Raw genomic sequence first — 22,864 nt, 5'->3', positions numbered from 1 at the left:
TAAGAAATAGACCTAGCCCGGCAGAACTCACAAACCACCTTTTCTAATGCAGTTTCTAATGAATTTATACATTTAACGTGTTTCTTCCCAATACTGCTTGCTTTCACGCAGACCCACTAAAACCAGTATTTAGAAGCCTTTAAATACAGTAGCAAATCTGGTAACTGTTCATATAATATTTTCTGCAGAAATTACCAGAAAATGCTACAGAAATAGGCAAGTCAATGAAGCTGACCTGTAGAAGGAAAGCCTCAGCTAAAGTGGCAGAGTGTTGGAAGTGGAACCTTAAATTGCAACTGCTCCCAGCTTGCAGAGGCGTCACGTTGAATTAACTAGGTTTTTGCAATGTAGAAAGAGAAAATCCCTAATGCCCAGATAGCACCCAACATGTTGCTATTGTGCAATGATGTGGGAGGGGAAATGCAGCTGATTTTGTAGGGATATAAGTTTTTGTATTTTGAAGAGCTTTACTGCCTTTCAGAATGACTTCAGAATCTTCCCTATAGACTTCCTCTGACAGATTGTGATAATACCCGTTCCTCACAGCAATACTTCAGCAATTGCCTAACTCTTTAGGCCAGTATCAGCCAGTATTTTAAGACTACATCAACACAGCATCAAATCAGAACTGGATAACTGCATTTCCCTCTTACAAGATTTAGATTTACAAACAAGAAAAAAAGTCATGCTCAAAAGAGGAAGGACTTAGCAAGAAAGAGGAACTAGCCTATTGTGAAATTGAAAATCACTCCCTAGAGTCAACAAAAGCACACAAGGCTGCATGTTGTGTAATATCTTAAAGGGTTGAAGTCCATTAGCTAGATCCTTTTTTCTGCTGGGCTGTTTGTGCCCTCTTCAGGATTTGTGGTGAAATGAATGGACAAGCACTAGTGAGATTTATTTATACTTACTCATGTAGTTCACAAAATTGTACCTGCAGAGAGGCTTGTTCCCAGCAAAGCCAAAGGGATAAACAATGGGAACAGTACCAGATCAGAAAAAAAGTATTGGATAAACTTAAAATCTGCTTGCTCAGTAAGAAAATACAGTTTAATGTTTGAAAAAAATATTTGAAGAAAAACTGCACCTTCACAGCTGCAGTGGGCAAAAAGACAATTAGAGCACTCAGGAGAGAGTGAAGAGAGGCAGAAGGAATGTTTGGGAGGCAAGAGGATAAATAATTTCAGGAGCTGACAAAGCACCTTGAGGACAATGTCAGAACTCTGCTGTCCTTCTAGATTCATTTGTCCCAAGGCAGAGCAGAAGTGAGCTCAGAAAAGAATCCTTCAGGTTTTTTTTAAATCAGAGTTCATAGCTCCACTGTCCTGAAATAGCGCATTGCTAGTACCTCAAAATATGCTTGCTCACCATGCCAGAAGGCATAATGCACATGAAAATCTCTCTGACCTAGTGCTGGGAAGGCCTCTATGTTTATTGGGGTTGACACTCCTAAACCTTCTTTTGCTGGTGCTGCCAGTTTTTTGTGGGACTTCTGAATAGCAGCCTCCATGTCCTCAAGCTTTGCAGCTTAAAACACAGAATGCTTTTCCTCTCATTCTCACGCGTTTTTCGTACTCATGAATATACTGAAATGCGTGAGAATTGCATTATCAAGAATTCAGAAACCAGAAGATTGGTCAAGAAAATTTTGTTTGTGTAAGGTAAATCTAGGATTAGGGCTTTTTTCCCTCCATTTCACTTCCAAAATCAGGTTTGCCCAGTTATGTTTCAAAACCTTCCTCTACCTGAGGGGAGTCTTCTACTCTTTTTTTGAAAAACGAAGGCTGAAAATCTAATGCCATCTGAGTTACAACAGCTCAGGCTTTACGAACACCAAATATTGTGATACCTTGATGAAAGCTGTCCATACTGTCATCATGCCCAACACCCCACAAAGCTCATCTACGGTTCGTAATTGCTCTCTTCTATGGATTTACTATCTGGATGACACTGATGAAGAAATTTCAAGGAAGGTCAATGTGTGCGTTCAGGGCAGTTGTATGCTCACACTGCTCCCTAGAGCTGAGCCCAAGACAAAAGCACCATCCCAGCACACCTCCTAACCTGCTGCTGCTCCTGCTGCTATGTGCAGCACTGGATGTGGTCAGAAGCAAGACTCGGCTGTTAAGTGCCTGCAGATTTAAGCTAACTTGCTCAGCACTGGAACAGTGGAGATGCACTCGCACAGCCCATAGGCATCTCAGCTGAGAAAGACAACTCCCCAGGTGAGCTGGCTCTGTGACAGCCAGCTGCTAGACCATTTCCAGGCAGTTTAAACAAGACCAGGATGGGCACAAGAGCCAGAGCAAGACTCAAGATGTATAATTCTTGAGATGTTTACAGTGGCCTGAGTATGGAGCTGGCTGATGGTGTGAATATACCTGAAGACAGGAATCAGCTGTAATGCACAGCATGCTGTGTGAGTGGAGGCTCCCAGAAAGACACTGCATGCCCTCTGTAGCAAAAATGTAGCATGGCATCAAGTCCTGCAGGGTGAGACATAAGCACACCTTTTGTGCATCTGTTGTTGGTGTGACAAGCTCTATCTTAGCAGACTTACTGTGCACAAAATCAGAAAACTCCTTAAATAAAAGCATAAGCATGCACAGCTTGAGCTTCAGAACTACGCTCACTCCTGGCTCTACCACTATATTTGATCTATCAGCTAGGGAGAAGACATAGGAGCCAAGACCCCACACATTCACCACCCATCCTGACCACCTTTGAATATGCTTGAAGTAGCTGTAAGTTCAAAAGCTTGCAATGGGTCATCCTGCAGGAACACAGGCTCCTCTCCCTTCTCTTTGCAGTGGGAGGAAGCTAAACATACTCTAGCACTTAGCAGAGTTACTCTAAGACCCCAAAAGTGGTTATTTTTACTCTTAGGATACCAAGCCCTGGTAGCATAATGCACAGACCTTGTTATTTTTGCACTTGGTCAGCAATCCAGGAGAATTTTTTTAAGTCCATCTAGAGATCAAAGATCTCTGCTTACATACACTATTGTAGGAGAGAAATAACCTGTAAATAATCCACATGAAGTGCTGTTGAAAAACACCAAAACCTCATCTCAAAGGTTTACTGCTGTACAGAAGCTTTGAGATATTTTTTTCCTGCAGAGAGGCTGGATGGGAGGAAATAACTACCCATACATACCTTGTAGCTTTGGGATCCCAAACTACGATGTCAGCATCAGAACCCACAGCAATTCTCCCCTTCTTTGGGTAAAGGTTAAATATTTTTGCTGCATTTGTGCTGGTAACAGCTACAAATCTGTTTTCATCCATTTTTCCACTGTACTGCAGAAGAGTACCCAGAAGCAAACTCATTACTTTTTTAAACAAGGAATAAAAAAAATGTTCCTGTTATTTAAAAGGCTAGGATGAGTGACAGCTCTCTGCCAACATCACATCAATATTTTTTTTAAATGTCATACTGAAGAGTTTAAAAGAAATAAAAATAACTATTTGTCTCAGATGCACATACTGCAATGTACATTCACTGAATACGACAACTTTATCTTACTTTATCCCACACAGCAAAGGGGAAAAAAGACAACTGTAAAGCCAAATGCCCTGTGGATCCAGTCCCAAGTCAACGGAAATCAAATTTTTTAGCTGGCTTTGAAACTGTAGTCCTGCTCAGCAGTTTCCTCAGGAGACATAACATCTCTCAAGTATCTAGTTTTGGAAAATGGTGAGATGGTATTAAGGAGAGTCTAGAAGATGATAAAGGAGAGGCAAGGCACAATGTGTAATATAGGAAAGATGATTAGCAAATCTCTTCAGCAATAACACAGAGGATAGTATTGTTCAGTAAATATTTGAGATCAAGTAGTATAAAAACCAGATTTGCTGATGTGACACATCACCAAAATGGCAAACAATAATGGATACTCATGTGCCTTGGGACTGTTCACTGCTACATAAGTAATTTAATCCAGCCTCTGTGACTGTTGTTTTCTCAGAAAGCCAGCTACACTGGCTGTAATATTGTGCATAGGTCAGTCTAGGAAGCAGAATGTCATAAAAACATGTTTGTATGGTGGCCTGGGAGCAGTCATCTGAGAAGAAAAGCAGAGCAAAAGTGGTGAACACTGCTCTTTTCTAAATAAGGGAAGACAGGGAAGCTTTCCAGACAAACTCTCACAGTTGTGTAATATTTTACGAGTAAGAAAAGGGAGGATATCACTGATTGAAGAATCTTTTGAAACATTATCTTGCTCAACAGGATACACTGTTCAAAAGCAGCACTGATGTACATATTCATGTCTCCCTTTCATACTAACCACAACACAGATTATATTCCAGTTTACACCATCAATAATCACACTAGAGCTATGCCATAAGTGAATATAGGCAGAAGTCTGCTTTGTACACACCAACTGGAGCTGAATCCCAAATACAGGCAAACAAGAGAGATTCTGAACCACATCCTTACCAAGTGTGTGAGGCAGATAATTCTACTGTGGCAAATAAATATGCTTCACAGTGCATTATTAACAAGACTCCACTACTGCAAGAGAACTTAATATTAATTAGAAAGTTGAACTAGAGCCTCCAGAACATAACAGTATTGTATTAGCCAGAGCAATGGTAACACCCAGTAAGCAGCAGATCCCTCACCAGATTGCCTCACCTCCCCCCTTATCAGACCACCCCATATCCAAAAAGCCTGGCCACTAACTTTCATATTTATATTTGTTTAGAGCCTGAAGGGCGTTGTCCTGAGAAGCACCAAGCATTCTTGTGATGACACTGAGAAGCTGCAGTCAATGGGACTTGACGGTGCTCATCTCATCATATCACAGGACTGAGCCACGCATTAGAGAAGCATTTCTTATCTCTAGCTTGTTTCCTCTGGCTGAAAACACAAATTAGAAGTTGACAGGCACACACCCAGTGTAGAAGCTCCTCCATCAGCTACGTTTGAGAGAGATCAAAGAGGAAAAAATACAGAACTGACCAAGTCAGAACTGTGGGCACCTCTTTCCTTTTACTTTCCTTTCATCTGTTGAAAAAAATGCTGCAAGTAAATGTCCTGTGCACTACCGCTGAAACAATGGCGGTCCTTTGCTGCTAAACAATGGAACTGATTCTCTAGTGCTATTTTTTAAGCACTAAGAATCTTCTTCTGTCTCCCAGGAACATAAAGTGAGAGCTATGGTATTTGATCAAAGGAGTTATCCTATGATAAATACACTTGATAAAACTGGAGAGTTGATACTGCTGAGAGATTATATTTTGTTGGAGAAATCAATTACCTCCATGTTCAGACATCTTGATATACTTACAACACCTTTTTCCCATATGACTGACATCCTGTCTTCCACACCATTCACTCCATTAGGGATTTTTGTGAAGTCATCCTTCCCCAGAGCTTTCTGGCATATGTCAAAGGTGCAGTTGTCAGTCCCTGTCACAGACAGGTCATCACTATGGAGAAACAAAGTTCATTATGAATCAGAGCATGTACCAGACAGTGCCACATAGGAAAACCTGTCGCAAGGCTGGGTAGATCCAGCCATCCCTTCTTCAAGGAAACACTGATATGCCCTGCCAGCCTGTCTTCAGTCCCATCCTCCAAGAGTAGCTCCACAGTAACAGCCAGTTCCCCTATGAAGCAGTTTCCTCTTCAGAAACCCCTCAGAAGAAACCAAGCACCAAAAATAACACTTTTACCTTGGATATGTCAAAGGTGTCCCACAAATGGAAGACTGTCCCACTTTGCCCAGAGCAAAGGACTTGGTTCCATCTCACTTAGAGCAATTTTAGACTGTGTCACTCCATATACCCTGTGAAATTACTATGGATCTGCACAACCATCAGTCAGTGTTAAGGCATACCTTCACAGACTCTTAAGTCAAATTCAACCCTCTTGTGGAGTTAAGCTGTATTGGTAATGAAATACCAGTAAACTACACATTTTGTTAACTGCAAGTATCCGAAAGATACTTCTTTTCCTACTTTCTTTTGAAGGAGGTGTTATAAAGTGGACAACTTATACCTGTCTTCAGAAGTCAACAGGCTTAGTTGTCATGCATCATCCAAATTTCAAGTGAAAAAGGTAGCTGACAACAAAACACTGAACTCAGCTGTGACCCCACTTTTTACACATTTCCGACTGACTTACAGCCTTACTGTCCCCCCGGTCATGTTTCAATTTTTGCTGCAGTATCAGCAAGGCAAGGCTTATTGATTAAAATCAAATGGGGACAGAAGGCCACAAGAGTTCAGAGAAACAAAATCTGAACACTTTCTAATTTCTGTAACAAAAAATGTTTTTCATCTATGGTTTCACCTTCCGTTTCTCCTTCCTGATAATGTAACATTCTGTACTTAGAAAATCTCCAGGGCATCAACCTGTTATTATATACTCCAGACAGAAATTGCTGTGTCTTTGGGCATCAGCTGTCACTGTTTGTTCATCTGCTTACTTAGCCAGTAAGTTCATGAGGAAACCAGGAGTAGATGGATCTGGTCTCAGTGGAGGTCCCATGACATATGCTGCAGCATGAGCCCAATCTTTATTCCAATAGTTGGTGCCATCGGTGCCAAGGCTAGCAGCAATAGGCTCCCCATAAACCACCTTTCCTGAAAAATGTAAAGCAATAGTTATCATCATCAAACAACATAAAAATGCATATCTTGTATTTTCTCTGTTCCGGATCTTTTTGGTGGCAATGGATTTAAATTTGAATGAGTATTTCAAATTAAACACCAACATATGGAAGAACATAATAAACTAAGCTATAACACAGCATCTCTGTTCTGAATATTCTGCTGGTGATCTCCCAATATATTTCCTCATAAGAACATTGCTTGGTCAAGTTTTTTAATTAAATTGTTGACAGATATATTATAATGGGTTTTACATATTGTTTACCAGGCATGTGATTGAGATTTCAAAAGGAACACAGTCCTCAGTTGCATTAATTATGTTCAAGATCCATATATTTCTTGGTAGCACCTGTTTGGTGCTCTGAAATTATTGACTTTGTAACAATGTAAGTTAATATATAAAGCAGACAGACTTTGCAAGGTGGTACTTCTAATTGTCAGGCTATAATTGTTCCAGGAAGAACAACATGGCACCAGACATAAATTTAAAGAGTGTAAAAACATTTCCCAAATAAAAAAACTATAAATAATTTATTTTTAAAAAGTTATTTCCCAAATTTTAATCTTTAATTCTTTGCTGCACAGTATTGCAGATTCCTCAGAAGAGGATGTCAACCCAGACCAGACGTTCGCCTTTGGATAGAACTAACATATTTTAACTATTTTTTCCTCATAGGAAACAGGGGTTTGAAAGTCATCAGAACAAAACAGGAGATGAAACAAGATGTTTCACTCCCTGAGGAGGTGGTCCAGCCACTTTGCAGTTCTGTAGGTGACAGGTGGTAAAGCCCCTGGCTGTGATGGTCACCGAAGAACCAGAGCAAGCTGGGACCTCACACATCCACTCATAGGCTGCTTGATGCTGGTTAAAGGCAGCCTCTGCTGGATCCCAGCAAGAGCTTTCTCCCTCCCCTGCTCCCTACAGACAGTGGGTATCTTGCTACGGATCCCAGATTTCACTCCAGGGACAATTTGTATTAGAACTATCACTTCATTACCCCAGCAAGGGCTCAGCTGGTAATTGCTCGGTGATACAAGACAGTGACCTTTCTCTGGCTTTCTGCATTTAAGTCAGGCATTCACTCTACTATCAGAAAACAGCAAAGCAAACCTTTGCAGATTTCTCTCTGTATATTAGATTCTGGTACTTCTGTGAGCTGCTGGATTATAACTGCTACACTACCATAGGTAGCTACTGAGGAGCCCAATTCTTGTCAAAATATGTTTCCCACTGCAGTAGTGCCATTCCTTAAATTTTTTGTGCTAGACTTGCAAAAAGGCCTCATACCATTTAAAACCCATAGTTCTACAGTTATTTCTACAAGGTTTCAAGACCTGCTCTGACATTACTATACTGCACATTTACTCCAAGTACTACATAGTATAACTTCTGCCACAACCTAAAGACTCCCTGTTAGCACTACTAATTTGCTATAACCATCTCAGCGTGCTCTGACATGCTGTACGTGATTATCTCACACTGACACTTTAGCTTGGAGCATTCTAAGCTCCCAGTGCCGCTTATCTACATATTTATGGGTTTACACTTGGGCTCAGAGGGAGACCACCACCATTTTTTGGACTAGAAATCATAACTTAAGCAATAATTTGCTGGTTTTTGCATCTTATTTTCAAAACCTAAAGCACTGGATATGAGGCCATCCATGGAAGTCCTATGTCCACTCAGTGAATGAGGAGGTTTGAGTCAGAGTAGTGTTTTCCTAATTCAGAGCTACTGCAGGAGTTAGGGCGATCTTGGCCTTCCCTGGGCAACTCCAAACACAGTATTTGACGGCAGGCTGCCACAAACCTAGATATATATATAGAAAAAGTACTGCATATGTAACCAATATCTCCTCTATTTACCTATTAGGCTTTTGACAGATTTTTCATGAGCAAAGTCAGTGGAAATTGGGAGAGGGGGAAGTGTGGTGTGGCATGTGTCTTTCCTACTGCATCTAAACATACTAAAGAAACTTCCACCCAAACCTAAACTATGAATCATTAGGACATAGCTATAAATTATAAAAGTTAAAATGGTAGCAAAGGAGTAAACGTTTAGATTCCATAAATAATTTTCTTACCTCAGTTTCACAACATAAAAATGAAAAGAAGCCTCTAAGCTCACAGTCATATATGCTGAATTGATTCTAACTCATGTACCACAGCTGATGACAGTATTTCTGCAGTCCGAATTTGACCTGAGCAGCTCCCCTTGTTCCCATGAGTGGGAAGGAGTACAAGCCATTTCATCAAGTGATTTTGTGACTGAACACTGCAGCTTCAATGGACTACATCTGGACACTTCTGCTGACTGTGCAATTTCTTGCATTTCATTTGGACCGTGACTAGCCAGACTGAAGGGTGCAATAACATCAAGATTCTGTTTTAATCCAAATAACAAGGAAATTCTGCATTAAGGCTCTTCTAGCTTGATTGGCAACAAGGAAATTCTGCATTAAGGTTCTTTTAGCTCAGTTGGCTTCTGCCTATAGGCATAAAACTGGAGTAATGCAGTAATAAATCAGATCTTTCCATTTGTTATGTTTTCCTGCATTCAATAAAAATAGTAAGCAGGAGGTGTTCTGCTGTTTGGTCTTTCTGACATCTCTGAGCTGCTGGAAAATAGCTGTGGATTTTGTGACTTCTTCATCAGATGACCAAACTGGCTGGCAAGAGCTATTTTCATATAAATTACTTTATAACAAAGAAGAACACGCGACTGCACTTTATTTTACCACCTATCAGAACTCAAAGAGAGTTATTATCTTGAGGAACACCAACTAACATTTACAGGCTTGAAAAACTGGTCCCTGTGTGCTCATTCTAGTAAAAGTTTCAGAAGCACTTAAGATAAGGTCATATGGGGCAAAGATACTCACTGATCAGCTATGATCTGAAAGAAGCAGAACTGCAAGGCAGGGTTTATTGTATCAGGCATCGCATTGCATCAATTAGGCTATCTACAGTCTGGACCTGAGCTGTGCTACATGAGACAGCTAAAAATTTGGTATTTTTAGTTGCATTCCTGTGCTCAGAATCAGCTTGAGAGTCTGTATACCCACAGCTATGGACATGCCCTTTTGTCTCACTAAGAGCAGACCTAACCCATGACTGATGGTGGGAGGTACTGACTTTATAAGTCTAAGAAAGCTTCTTGTAATCTGACCAAGTACATATTTTTTATATGCATTTTTTTAAAAGGGAGAAACCTTTTGAAAACCGACTTCTTAGTAAGATGCTGCTCTCCAGTTCTAATGTGCACTAGAAAGTCTCATTTCCTTAGCCGTAACAGCACAGTTAAATGGGCAAAGGGACATGATCTCTAGTCTTTTGTACACTTAGAATGAAAGCATTTTTAAGTGGGAGGCAATATAAGTCATATATCCCTACATCACATTTTATTAGCCTTGCTTCCCTATAGGCGTCGCTGGCCAAAGGAATGGGTGACAGGGCCACATTAGTTTTCCCCAGTAAGTTCACATCAGGTAGTCCTAACAAGGAGAGGGAGCTGCACTGCTTGACACCAGCGCTCTACAGCCTTATCTTCTCACTGTAGGGAAGACACACAATAGCAGAAAGAGGATCCTCTTTCACTTCCCACTCAAGGGAATGAGACTGAGCACACAGAGATATCAGATTGCCCTTCTGTGGAAGCAGACAGTTCCTCTACCTATTCTAGCAAGATTCAAGATCACGTTCTGCCCAGAGATGAAGAAACAGCCTAGTGAGATAAGCAAGAACAGTTCTCACAGAGAGGTGCTGTCTTTGACCCTCTCAAATGGAGAAATGGTGAATCATTACTTTTGGCAAACAGGCTGGTAGGGCCCAAAAAGAACAGAATGGGGGCATGAGTTAACCTCTCCCTCTTCAACACAGTCACAATGTGAAAATCTTGGATTTCCTGTTGAATATTCAGCAGCACTGTAGCTGTTGCTGATGTACATGAAAAACACGCTGCTACAATGTGGAGACTTCCTTCAGTGACCAGCGCTGCTGGAGATCAGAGCAGACATAGATGGTGGACTTTAGCATGGAGGGAAGAAGGAAAGATGGTGATTCATGTGATTCCCCTCAAGTTTGCTTATTCTAGTATAAGAACTAGTACCTCTTTACAGTCTGCACGATTGATTTTAGCCTTTAAGGTCTGAGCCATAGCTCACTGAAAACAACAGAATTATGCCTACTGTCTTCAGCAAACTGGATCAGGTCTTTGGTCTCTAGCTCTAATATTATTGTTCACCATGTATAGCTAAATGAGAGACAAAGGACAACTGTGCTCTGACTTACATTTTTGACGAGGAAAATCACCATCCCACAGAATTTGAGAAGCAATGCTTCAACTCTGGTATCACACTGTCACCCAGAAAATAGATTATGCTCACTGAAGATCAGTCTCTTCCCTTTTGAGGTCAGTGATGGAATAGGAAGGGATATCAATCTTCCCCCAACATGGGCAGGGAGGAATATGCACCCACACACTGTACTTCATGCTAAGTGCTTCGAAAGGAACATGAAAAATTTCACAATTGTAAACAGCAGGAAGCTAACATCAAGAGATGGAGAAATAATCTTGAAAAGATGAATAAACTGCATTAGAATGAATATATCAAATGCTTGAGAGCCTTCCTGTATTTAAGAGTTTACACAGCTTGCCATCAGAGTGGTTTTAACCTGTCCAAGTTCAATATCTTTCAGCAAAATACTTGGGGTTTATTTATGTCATTCATAAAATATTTTGAGAATTTATTTTCTTTTTGTCTGGAACTCCTTATTTTGTATTACCACTTTTAATTGAAGAATGGAAAATAACTTTTACTGAAACTAACAACAATGAATTTCTAATTGCCAGCATTTATACAGATCAGTCTAATGAAAAACTATAATTGTACCTATCTTTGTAGTACACTAGCTATCTTTTGAAATTTCTTAATTAATCCTAGATTTCTGTTTCCTAAACAGTATACTTCCATGCAAATAGAAATTAATTATGGAGAGATGTTATACGTTGCTGTGCACAAAGGCAAGCACTGATGATTCTGACTGCATGAATCCAGGAAGCTATAAAATCCAATTTGCACCATGATAAGCGTAAGTTGTACCAATTTCTTCTTTTTACACATCGAAGAAGCATACTGTTATCAAGTCAGTTATCATACTGGCACTGCAGACTATTCTTACAACACGTGCCTAACAATATTTTACAGTATTTACTATCAGCACAGAATTTGGTACTTGAATACTGTCTTATAAAACACCACCTCCTATCTTAGCTCTTTTATGTTCACAGACAGTGTTTCATCTTTAACCTGGGTATTTTAACTGCTGTTACAGCTTCTTGTAGTTAATATTGACGCCACACCTGTGAATGTACAAATAACCGTACACTGACAGATATAATCCACACTACCAGCAGCACTGTCATCTAGTGGAGGAATCTAATATAGCACAGTACCAAAAGATGTGCTAGTAAAAAATATTCTGCTCGATTCTTTTATAAACTTGAATTACTGATGAGTCTTACTAGGAGTAATAATCAATACATATTCCACATAAACATACCCATCTATATTAGCACAATGATATCATGCTGGCTTTGATTGCACTTTTCTCAAGCTCTCATACTCTGCATTTAGATATTAATAATCTATACCCCCAGTGTAAGTATTATCTAAAGTCAAGAAATAAGGAAACTGAGGTCTTTATGCAATTCATGTTAGGTCAGATGAACACAAGCTGAGATGTAAAAAGATAACAACGACAGATATTCCATAAAGTTTTAGGGCCTCCAAATCCTGGGCCTCTGTCCTGCTCCTTCCACCCATGTAATGTCTCCTCACACCGCTGTGGTTCCACAGGCTGCTTTGGATGAACTTACAGATGAGGAGGTAAAACATCCTCAGCCTACAGCCTTCAGGCTGCTTCTAGCCTGCCCAACAGATGGTCAAGAGGGCCGGGCTCCCTTGGCTGACCAGAACTATTTATAAACCCTGCAGTGTGTGACCTAAGAAACCCTTCCCTGGAAGGAATCGAGGCTTTCAGACACTCTTATCATCACCATGATTTCTAAGTGCCCAGTGAATAGGAGTCCTGGTCATGCCATGGCACTGTCTGTAAAAACATGATGTGGTCTCTGTTGTAGAATTTCTTATCTAAATAGCTGGTAACAATAGCTTGCAAACTATAACTCAAGGGAGGGGAATAGCAGAGCATATATTGTCTTGGACTGGTCATGTCATTTTTAATAATAATATAGAGTTAATAAGAATAATGTTGTCCTGGACATCACTTTGACCTTGGAGATACAGTACAAAGAGAAAAAAAAATTGGTCTGGGGAGAAGGGAAAGTCTCAATCCCAGTTGCTGTTCTTCCACACTGCTTAGCTCCCCTTGGGCCCCACAACTCACACACACAGTTCAGCTATCCCAGTCGAAGAAATTCACCCATGTTCTGAGGGTTATGGACACTGATCAGGACACTGATGCTATGTTTGGTTTTCCATGACCCTTCCTCCAATGCCATTGCCCAAGCAAAAAAGAATTAGGACTTTTACCTTCTCTTCGTGCATTACTTATCACCCTTGCTGCAGATTTACTCATTACATGGACTACAAAAAGGGGGCAGTTTACAGCATTTGCTATGGTAATTGCTCTCTGCGTAGCTTCAGCTTCCACTTCTTCAGGACGACACAGCTCATGCCCCTCAGGGCCAGTTATTCCCATTGCCAGCATCTTCTTTGCACCCTGAACAACACACAAAAACATGTAAGAGTCAGTTAAAGTGCAACCATGGTGTTGTGAACATGCTGTCAGCCAAATGGATCCTAAACCAGCCACTGCAGCTAGTTTGAGAAAAAAAACCAAAGCAGTTATGATTTTTTTTCAAGAGCAGTTATTGTTGTGTTATCTGAAATCCACTGTATCTCTCAATAAACACAGGTCTCAGAATACCTAAGTGACTTCAGAGAACACGCTCCACTGGCTTGCAGGGATAAATCACCGCTTTTGAAAATCCTCTCTCTCTCTCACTACATACTCTTAAATGATCACAGCCAGTAACTGAGATGACAGCATTAACCCCTCATTGGAGAAAAAATGGAAAGATCCTTACTAAGCACAAAGATACACATCCAGAGCCTCTGAATGAGGCTCTAAGGTTTTAAGAGGCATAAGGTTTTGTCCCCACTATATACCAGGAACTTATGCTTTGCTGATTTAAGATTACATAGCAATAAATTCATTTCCATTATGGGATCTGGGGCAGAGTCAAAGCACTGTTGACTAGAATAGTTGAAGAAACTCAAAGACATCAGTGTAGATATACTCCCAGTGTCTCCATCCAGCACTAAGACGGCAGTAGCAAGTGCGAAGTGAGGCTAACTATGCATAGAGGGATGTTGAGACTTTTGTGCCCAGTCAGTGAAGCTTTCTCCGTACTTCTGGATTTATTCCTGTTAGATGAACTGATTATGTTTGGAGACCTCTGGTTAGGCACCACACACCTAATGTTTAAATACTTGGCCAAGTGCTCCCCCTTTGACCTGGTCGATGGTCAGGCTCTGACTGATGTGTTCTTTGTCAGTCAAGTATACATGTTATATTGCAAGTATATATATTATACTGCAAGTATAACTCTCATTATAGCAGGATCATTTGCCTCCTGTCTGCCCTGAACCCAGGACTCCAGGTTACCATTTCTTAGCCCACCAGAAGCATCCTTTAGGATCTTGGACAGGACGTTTGTCTTCGGTTCCATGGAAGTAAACCAGGGTAGAAAAGCCTTTCCCTATGATACAATGATGGTACTAATGCATCTATTGAAGTGCTTAGATAACAGGACCATTTATATTCCTGACTTTGATGGACAAAATATCAAATGCTTACCTGTGCAATTAGCTCCCCATTCTCCGCATGGACTTGAGCAACTGCTCCAAGTTCCTTACAGCAGGAAAAGGCTGCATATAACTCCTCATCGTTGACCATGTATAGATCTTTATAGGCCATAAACATCTTGAAGGAGTTGACGCCTTTATTTTGAACAAGACTTTTCATTTCTTCCTTCACCTGAAAGACAGTCAGCAATTTTCAAAAAAACAACAATATGATATTTTCCCTGTTAATAATTTTGTATAAAGAAATTGTAAGTATGAAGGGTGAGCCTTTACTCACCCATCAAACATATGTTCAGTCCAAACAGCCTAAGTCACAAATTTAAAGACTGACTTATACTATTCTTGTATCAAATTGCTTCTCAAAGTATATAAACCAGTACCACTGCAATGCAGATATTGGAGGCACAAGCTAGTTACAGGAAAGGAATGCTTTTCACCAAAGATAGTGAAGCAGAATTTTATTCCAAATAAACCTCCTGATGTTGAAAACACCCAGTCCAATATTACAATCCAACTTATATCCAACTTATAGGGTCTGGAGATTTGTGCAAAATTTATTTTCAAAATTGGATCCTAATAGGCTTCATCTTCTGGCAAATAACAGAGGGACAGAAAAGATCTTATCTCCTAGAGCTTTGTCCTGACTCTAAACAACACACAGCCTTTTGAAATATTTTGTTGTAAAACAAAATGGCTCTGAAACTCTTGATGCAAGCCTGCTTTTTTTCTTATATGCACTCCTTGATAAGATTCCCCGCTTCTGCTAGAGTCTGTGAAGCCCAGCAAAACATTATGTCCCAAAGAAAGAAAGAAAGATGCAAATTTTAGCCCAAAGGTTTCTTGTGCAGCTGGTTAGCCGGAACTATCCATTACCTAACTTTGGCTCTTCCTTCCCAGTAAAATTATGGTGACAGTAATTGACATGTATTTGTGATGCTATTACAATTTCCATGGGATTAATTCCTTTCAAAAAGGAAAACATTATTTTTCACCTTCTCTCTAATAATCTGGTTAGAGCTGCCCAAGAAAGGTGAGAGATTGATATAAAACTCAAGGAAATTTTCTGGACTTATCCAGAGGAGGGATGGAAGCATATCTAGAGTGGGAATTATGAAATAAATAAATACCTGACATGAGGCCCTGCTCTGGCACAAATATAGAGGCACATCACTTATTTTCTTCTTCACTAATTACTATGACTAAGGGAAGGCATTGTAAAGAATGTATATTTTTAATCAATACTTTAAATCCTGAGGAGATGATAGCTAATTACAAGGGCATGAATATTGAAGTCTTCTTTACCCAGGTCTTTTACAGCTACAAAACACTAGACCTTTTTATATCTTTCAGTCTTGGCCTTTAAAAACAGTTAACTTCTTAACATAAACTAGAACATTTCACTGATTTACACCTCATTAGTTTTACTGGATTTTTCAGTACAATTCCACTGTTCTCTACTAAGGCTATTTCAAGTGCACATTCCTCAAACTTCACTGGAGAATTTATTTTATATCTTTGCTTTGAGCTACAAGTTGGGGTCAGTCTATTTAGTGCTCAGTGCACAGAATACCAAAGATTGGGTGTTTGCAGAGGGAAGGCTTTGGTTTATATATTTTAAAAGTTAAAAATTAGAGGAAGTACTCATATTTCAAATGGAATTTACTTAATATATCTATGTACTGATGCATGTTCTCTGAGGATCCAAAGTGGTCTTGTAAAACCTGGGTCAGGTTCAGATAGATGTCAAGCACCCAAAAAGTTAATTTATTCACTAAAGCTTTCAGGCTATCAGCAAACATACACACGACAAGGACGATTCTCACATAGGTAAATTCCAAAAAGGTTTTTTAGATAATCTCACATTCAAGTAATTATTGGCTCCAGTCCTGCTTTACTTTAAGGAGGTGTTACTGCAGTCACTCAGGAACAGAACTCTTCCTTTACAAATAAAGTTAAGTATCGTATTTTTTCATGTATACCCTTATTAAAAAAAAGTAACTCCAAGACTCAACAGGAGCATAGATTATCAAGTGTTCAAGTAACAAAAGCCAAAATTTATGCAAACACCTCTTGCCCCCTCTGGCCTGCTTGGTCTTGGTCTTGCACAACTGCTTCCTTTTCCTTTAACTTTGTGCAGTATTATCCAAAGATACAGGCTTCCTTTATTTTTTCAAATACGTGTACTTTTAGAATGATGTAGACTATTTCACAAAAATACACTAACTATTACACTGCCAGCAAGCTATATTTAGCACGTGAGGACTAATTCAAAGCAGGTGCAGTACCAATTCATGGAATTGAAAATCAGCTATTGTGACTACCTTGTTGCTCCACCACGTAACTGCCACGTGCAGTGCATAATCACAGCAGACTTTAGGGTCTGCCCAGCTTTTCCATGTATCAAAGGCTTCAGTAAGAGAACAGCCTTTCTGAGGGATGGCAAAGTCGATGATCATAGTGGTTCCTCCTGCTATAGCAGCCTGAAAGCAAGAAAGTTAACATTTAGCAATCAGAAAGAATGCAAATTTCCTCCCACCCTCTCTGATTCCATGTGCAACAATTAATCTTGATACACTGAAAAGCCAAAAGCCACTGAAGAGCTTCCCTGAGTAAAGTCTGAATTTGCAAAATGATTGTGGAGATTAATTTCACCTCCTTTAAGAAGGATGTTCTCAAACAGGTATTCAGGAGTATCATGGGGAAATTCTCCGACTGAAGGGGAAGTTTTCACACATGTACAAAAGGTTATCAAAGATTTGGAGATGAGTCTGCAGCATTCATGCGTCAGTGAGTCTCCTTAAGCGGGTGGGATCACTGAGAAAGAAGAGCACCAGAAAACCAGAGTCAACTTGAGAAACGCTTCCTCAGAGTCTACGTAGTTGAAAAAACAAGCCTGTGTCATAGGAAAGTATGAAGAGGCAGATACACAACAAAAAAAAAAAACAGATTCAGTTTGAAAATCCAGTGTGAAAATCCCCAAACTCTTGCCTAACAACAACAGGATTTTTAAAGTGTTTTAAAATTATGTTTGTTACTGACAGGGTATCATTTAGCAAAACTGCATAGCAGGTTTTGCAATAGAATGAGGTATTTACATCCTCCATATTAATATTTACAAGTATATAAATAAACAAAAATTTTACTTTATGTATGTTATGAGAATCAAAAATTGCTTTTTAACCAATAATTTTCACTCTCCTCTATGGACAATTGAATTATTACTTTTTTTTTTTCCTTTGAAGGATCTTTGTTAGTCACTCCCAGAAACCAGATCCTTGACTAATAGAAATTGATCCAATATAGAAATTCCTTTGCTGTAATTGTTGCAATCTTCCAAATTAGCCAGAGAAATCCTCTCTATTGCTCTGAACAACATCCCTTTGCACAACACGTACAACCAATTCAGATCAAAATATACAGACTTCAAATTCATGCTAAATTACTCTTCCTATTTCTAGATCAATCAGTCTCTTCCTTCCTTCTCTCCACTTAGCAATCAGAAGCAAAATTGTAAATATGTCGGTGTATTTTGCAAAAAAAGAAGTTTGGAGAGTGACATAAACATTTGTGAATCTGTGATGAATTCAACAGAACATTGTCTCCAAGAGAAGCTGTTCAAACTCTCAAATTTTTTTTTCAACCAGACAGATTGACTTATTTATTAAATAGGATTTAGAATTGAAGAATATTTATAAACTTTAAGGAAAAAAAAAAAGTCATTGGTTCCACAACTCCACTCAAAGTCTCTTTTTTCCCCTAACATTTTTTCTCCCCTCTCTTTGTAAAGAGAGGTATTCTGTGCCTTTGTTTATTCAACTGAATGGGTAAATCTTAGCTAATCATTGCAGCATATTTTGCAATAGACGGAACACAACTCTGTCTCTTTGATTCTCTTGCCAAAGTGTTTGTCAGATGATAACCTTGAGTAAACAGCTCTGAACACTTTACATGCTTTGACCTGGGTGAAGAAGGTCTACAATACCTAACTTTTTGACATCTGATCACTAGGTTGGATCTAGAGTCTTCTTTTAGGCACCAAAGTGACTATCTGGACATTCTGTTTTGTGTATGCAGTCTATGATTTTCAGCTTCCCTGTCCAGTGCCTCAAAAAGTTATTCAAAAAATCTGTACGCTAACTGAAAGTAGTACTTTTTTTGCAAGTTAGCTGATGATTTATCTCCTTTAATTTGGGATTTACAGTGTAGGCACCTACACCTGAGTTAGTCTGCATTTTTGGTTCCTTTTAAAATCAATGAAGGCACTTGAAGAATGAAATCACTCACGCCTCAAGCAGACATCTTAAGAGAAAGCCAGAGCCATTGCTGTTTCTTTTACATGTTTTCTCCTGTCAACCAAAATCATCTTCTGGCTTCAAGTCACATTTGTTTGATTTCTCTTGCAATTTCAAATTTCTAAATACATTGTTGATAACTAGCTTACAAAAAAGGTCTTCACAGAGAAATAAAGAATTGTTGCAGAAAATGACAAAGTATTAATATATATTTTTGTGTACTGCAAATCATGTAAACCAAGAAATCCAGAAATAAAATTCTGCACCTCATTCAGCCAGGAAACATGCTTTGTGATGTCTGTAGACAAGCAGAACAGACATTGTGGACTCGATTTTTTTCTCTCCATTTATCACAAAAAGCAGTGTGAAGTCCAAAAACTGCCTGTGGAATCCATTTTGGTAACTACAATTTAAAAAAAAAAAAATCATATCTATGGACATCTGAAAAAGATGATGTCCATTGTGATGCCCATATAATAATAGGTTCCTTCATTTCTACCAGATAGCTACAGAAGAGACTTAGTTTGGGGAAAAAAATTCCCATGATCAAATTTATAATCCCTTTCCAGCTATCAGTTCTGGACGTAGAAATTCAATGCTATAGCTTTCCTTTTATATCTTATCTTACATCTCACTTGGAGAAACATGTTATGATTGACATAGCAGCCGTTTTGGTATGGCAGGAAAGATCTGCTGTGATGGAAAAAACAATTTGTTGTCAAAGTTTTGCAGAATAATTACAGTCTATTATAATGAGCCACTATTGAATCATAGAATATCTCAAGTTGGAAGGGACCCATAAGGATCATCAAGTCCAACTCCCTGCTCCTCACAGGACTACCTAAAGCTAAACCACATGACTAAGAGCATCGTCCAGACGCTCCTTGAACTCTGACAGGCAATAACTTCTGTGCTCATTGAGAAGAACAATTCTAGTGCAATTCTAGTGCATCTAGTGTAAAATATTTCCATTCCAAATAACAGCAGGAACACCAGCAAATCTATCTTGAGTTGGAATAAATATTGCTATTGAAAGGAATACGCCAGTAATTTAAGGATAGCATATAGGTCATTTGTAGTCCTCTCTTCAGTACTCTGGGCTCCACATTAAAAAAAGCCAAATCCTTGTTGAAGTATGGAAATGTACAATTACGCCACTCAAACAATCTAACTCACCCTCATGACATGATGGGGCAAGCAAGAAATGAAATTTCCTGTTAAGAACAGAATCATAGAACCATAGAAAGCTTTGGGATGGAAGGGACCTTTAAAGGTCATCTAGTCCATCTCCCCTGCAACTGGCAGGGACATCTACAACTAGAACAGGTTGCTCAGAGCCCCATCCAGCCTGGCCTTGAATGTTTCCAAGGATGGGGCATCTACCACCTCTCTGGGCAACCTGTTCCAGTGTTTCACTACCCTCATTGTAAAAAATTTCTTCCTTCTATCTAGTCTGAATCTACCCTCTGATAGTTTAAAACCATTACCCCTTGTCCTATTACTATTGGCCCTGCTAAAAAGTCTGTCCCCATCTTTCTTATAAGCCCCCTTTAAGTACTGAAAGGCCGCAATAAAGTCTCCCTGCAGCCTTCTCTTCTCCAGGCTGAACAACTCCAGCTCTTTCAGCCTTTCCTCATAAGAGAGGTGCTCCATCCCCCTCATCATTTTTGTGGCCTCCTCTGGACCCTCTCCAACCCCTCTCCAACCCCTCTCCATGTCCTTCCTGTACTGAGGACCCCAGAGCTGGACACAGTACTCCAGGTAGGGTCTCACCAGAGCAGAGTAGAATAGGGTCAATCTAAGCAGGACTGCAAACTTTAAAGGTTCTTAATAGTTGTGTGGTTACTGTACCACACCATTTGTTAAAAGGAGTTGAATTTAACTTATTTCAACTATTTCAAAGAGGCAAATTAGTGTTTTGCACATCAGAAAAAATGCACATCAATGAAATCCATTTCTTTAGAAGGGATGCACTATCACATAGAATCACAGAATCACAGAATCGTTAAGGTTGGAAAAGACCCTTAAGATCATCAAGTCCAACCGTTAACCTAACATTGCCAAGTCCACCACTAAAACCATGTCTCTAAGCACCACGTCTACCCGGCTTCCTGGTGGCGGTGGCAGAAGCGGCAGCAGCAGCCAGGCCGGGCTGGGCTCTGCGTGCCAAGGCATCCCGCTGTGCCCAGGCGTCCCTCGGCGGCCAGCAGAGGTGGCAGCATGTTGGTGGCAGGGCTGAAGAAGCAGTTCTACAAGGCGAGCCAGCTGGTCAGTGAGAAGGTTGGAGGTGCCGAAGGGACCAAGTTTGACGATGACTTCAAGGAAATGGAAAAGAAAGTAGACCTGACCAGCAAGGCGGTTACAGAAGTATTGACCAGAACAATAGAGTACCTCCAGCCAAACCCAGCTTCCAGAGCCAAGCTAACCATGCTCAACACGATGTCGAAGATCACTTTCTGCTTTTTAGCAAACCCCAGTTCTGCTGTGAGAGGGACAGGATGTAACAGGATCTCTGAGGATGCTGGCTAACAGACAAGCCAAGTAGGGCAATGTGATCCCTTCTGTGAGTGAAGGATTTCAGCCTGCACAGCAAAGCTCTTAGAAAAGTACATTACAAATTTTAGGGAGCTCTGTATGAGTATTTTTACTATATAGAGATGATGCATAATACTGTTAACACTAGTAACTGACACACTGCTAATGCAGGGAACATAATGAGATCAGCTAAAAAGCTGGAAAAAACCCACTCCAAGTGTAAAACTAGAAGAAATGAGATACTTTTAGAAAGTGTATTTGAACTGGACTTTCACTGAGAGACACAGCAAGGACAGAAGTGAATGACACAAGAAAGCTTGCATTCCCCCAGGCTAACAGAGGAGAAAGATCAGATTACCACAGCAGTGCTCCCAATGCACTGGGGAGTTAAACTGTTGCTTTAGTTAACCTTTGCTCGGAGAAGTATGAAGGTTGTTGCATGTACCAATGCAAGTTGTAGTCTGCATGATGACAGCCAGGGTAAATAACTGTGCTTAACACTTGCCACCTGCAGCCAGAAAAGTCTCTGAAGGAACCCAAATAACATACAGGTTGAAAGTGGACCTCCGAGTACCCCAGCTGCTTATTACAATGTCCCAGCCAAGGGACAGTAACAATTGCCTGCACTTGATTCACAATCTATTCTCTCTTTTAGAAGTAATATTGAATAACCTGCAGACATCCCTAAGAAAGCTCCGATGGACACACGGACATGCATCTGCGCACCCACCTTTGTTCCTGTATAGAAGTCATCTTTTGACGTGCTACCCATAAAAGGGAACTGCATGTGTGTATGAGTATCGATGCCCCCAGGGATCACCAGCTTGTTGGTCGCATCCAGCACGACAAGTCCAGCAGGTGGCTCAGGGTTTAGGTTCGGTCCCACCTGCTGCACCACTCCATCTTCCACGTACACATCAGCCACCACAGAGCAGTCGTCATTCACGACTTTTCCCCCCTTGATCAAAAGTCTCTGCTGAGCCAGGTTTTGGGGTGGCATGGGAGCCTAGAAGGTGAAAGTGAGGCCTCAGCTCTGAAAGTTGCTCTTGCCTGAGAGTATTTCACTGCCCACCCTTCTCCCAGAGCAGCAGGTTATCTCCAAACGGCCCTGAATACACACCACACAGCGCTATTTGAACAGACTGCCCTTGGCAGCTCCACCTCCCGCCTCCCGTGTAGCACCAATGCCCGGCAAGCCAGCGCGCAGGCCGGTGGCAGAGAGCTGGCTTCAGGCCCTTTCTGCTCCAGTTCTCTTTGCCTGGAGAAAGCAGGGCCAGCGTTTCAGGAGGGTCCAGTTGGGTTCTCATGGTGCTTGCTCCAGCCTGCCCTGTACACCTCAGGGTTTGAAACACACTGGGCTGTTTTGAAAATGTAGCCATTCATCGGTTTCTGATGCCCAAAGGGGACCCAAGCTCTTTGCAATGGGGGTTTGAGGAAACCAAGGGTAACCGAAGCTCTTCACAGAGGTGGCTGAGGAGCCCAAAGGTGACCTGAACTTTCCACAAAGGTGGCCAGGGAGCCAAAG

The 22,864-nt window shown here is 40.5% G+C and overlaps 1 protein-coding gene across 5 annotated transcripts in view; it reads right to left on the bottom strand.

The window, feature by feature from the left end:
• The window catches only part of DPYS (dihydropyrimidinase), a 36,475-nt gene extending 14,035 nt beyond the window's left edge, over positions 1 to 22,440 (bottom strand). For 4 of the 5 annotated variants that reach the window (XR_015702318.1, XR_015702319.1, XR_015702322.1 and 1 more), the window contains exons 1-7: positions 22,070 to 22,440; positions 16,834 to 16,992; positions 14,505 to 14,684; positions 13,175 to 13,364; positions 6,437 to 6,593; positions 5,294 to 5,435; positions 3,157 to 3,299 (exon numbers count right to left, since the gene is read on the bottom strand). Coding sequence is in view for 1 of the 5 variants with exons in the window: in XM_009469345.2 (XP_009467620.2) it covers positions 3,157 to 3,299; positions 5,294 to 5,435; positions 6,437 to 6,593; positions 13,175 to 13,364; positions 14,505 to 14,684; positions 16,834 to 16,992; positions 22,070 to 22,339 (1,241 nt within the window). In the remaining 4 variants the exon portion in view is untranslated. The remainder of the gene's footprint in view (positions 1 to 3,156; positions 3,300 to 5,293; positions 5,436 to 6,436; positions 6,594 to 13,174; positions 13,365 to 14,504; positions 14,685 to 16,833; positions 16,993 to 22,069) is intronic. The other variant, XR_015702324.1, reaches the window with a different exon arrangement.
• Positions 22,441 to 22,864: the final 424 nt, after the last annotated feature.

The sequence above is a fragment of the Nipponia nippon genome, unplaced genomic scaffold, assembly GCF_047370975.1.
Source record: "Nipponia nippon isolate SJK-2023a ecotype South Korea unplaced genomic scaffold, ASM4737097v1 scaffold_1, whole genome shotgun sequence".
In the NCBI taxonomy this organism is placed as follows: domain Eukaryota; kingdom Metazoa; phylum Chordata; class Aves; order Pelecaniformes; family Threskiornithidae; genus Nipponia; species Nipponia nippon.
This window is presented reverse-complemented; position numbering and strand designations above follow the sequence as displayed.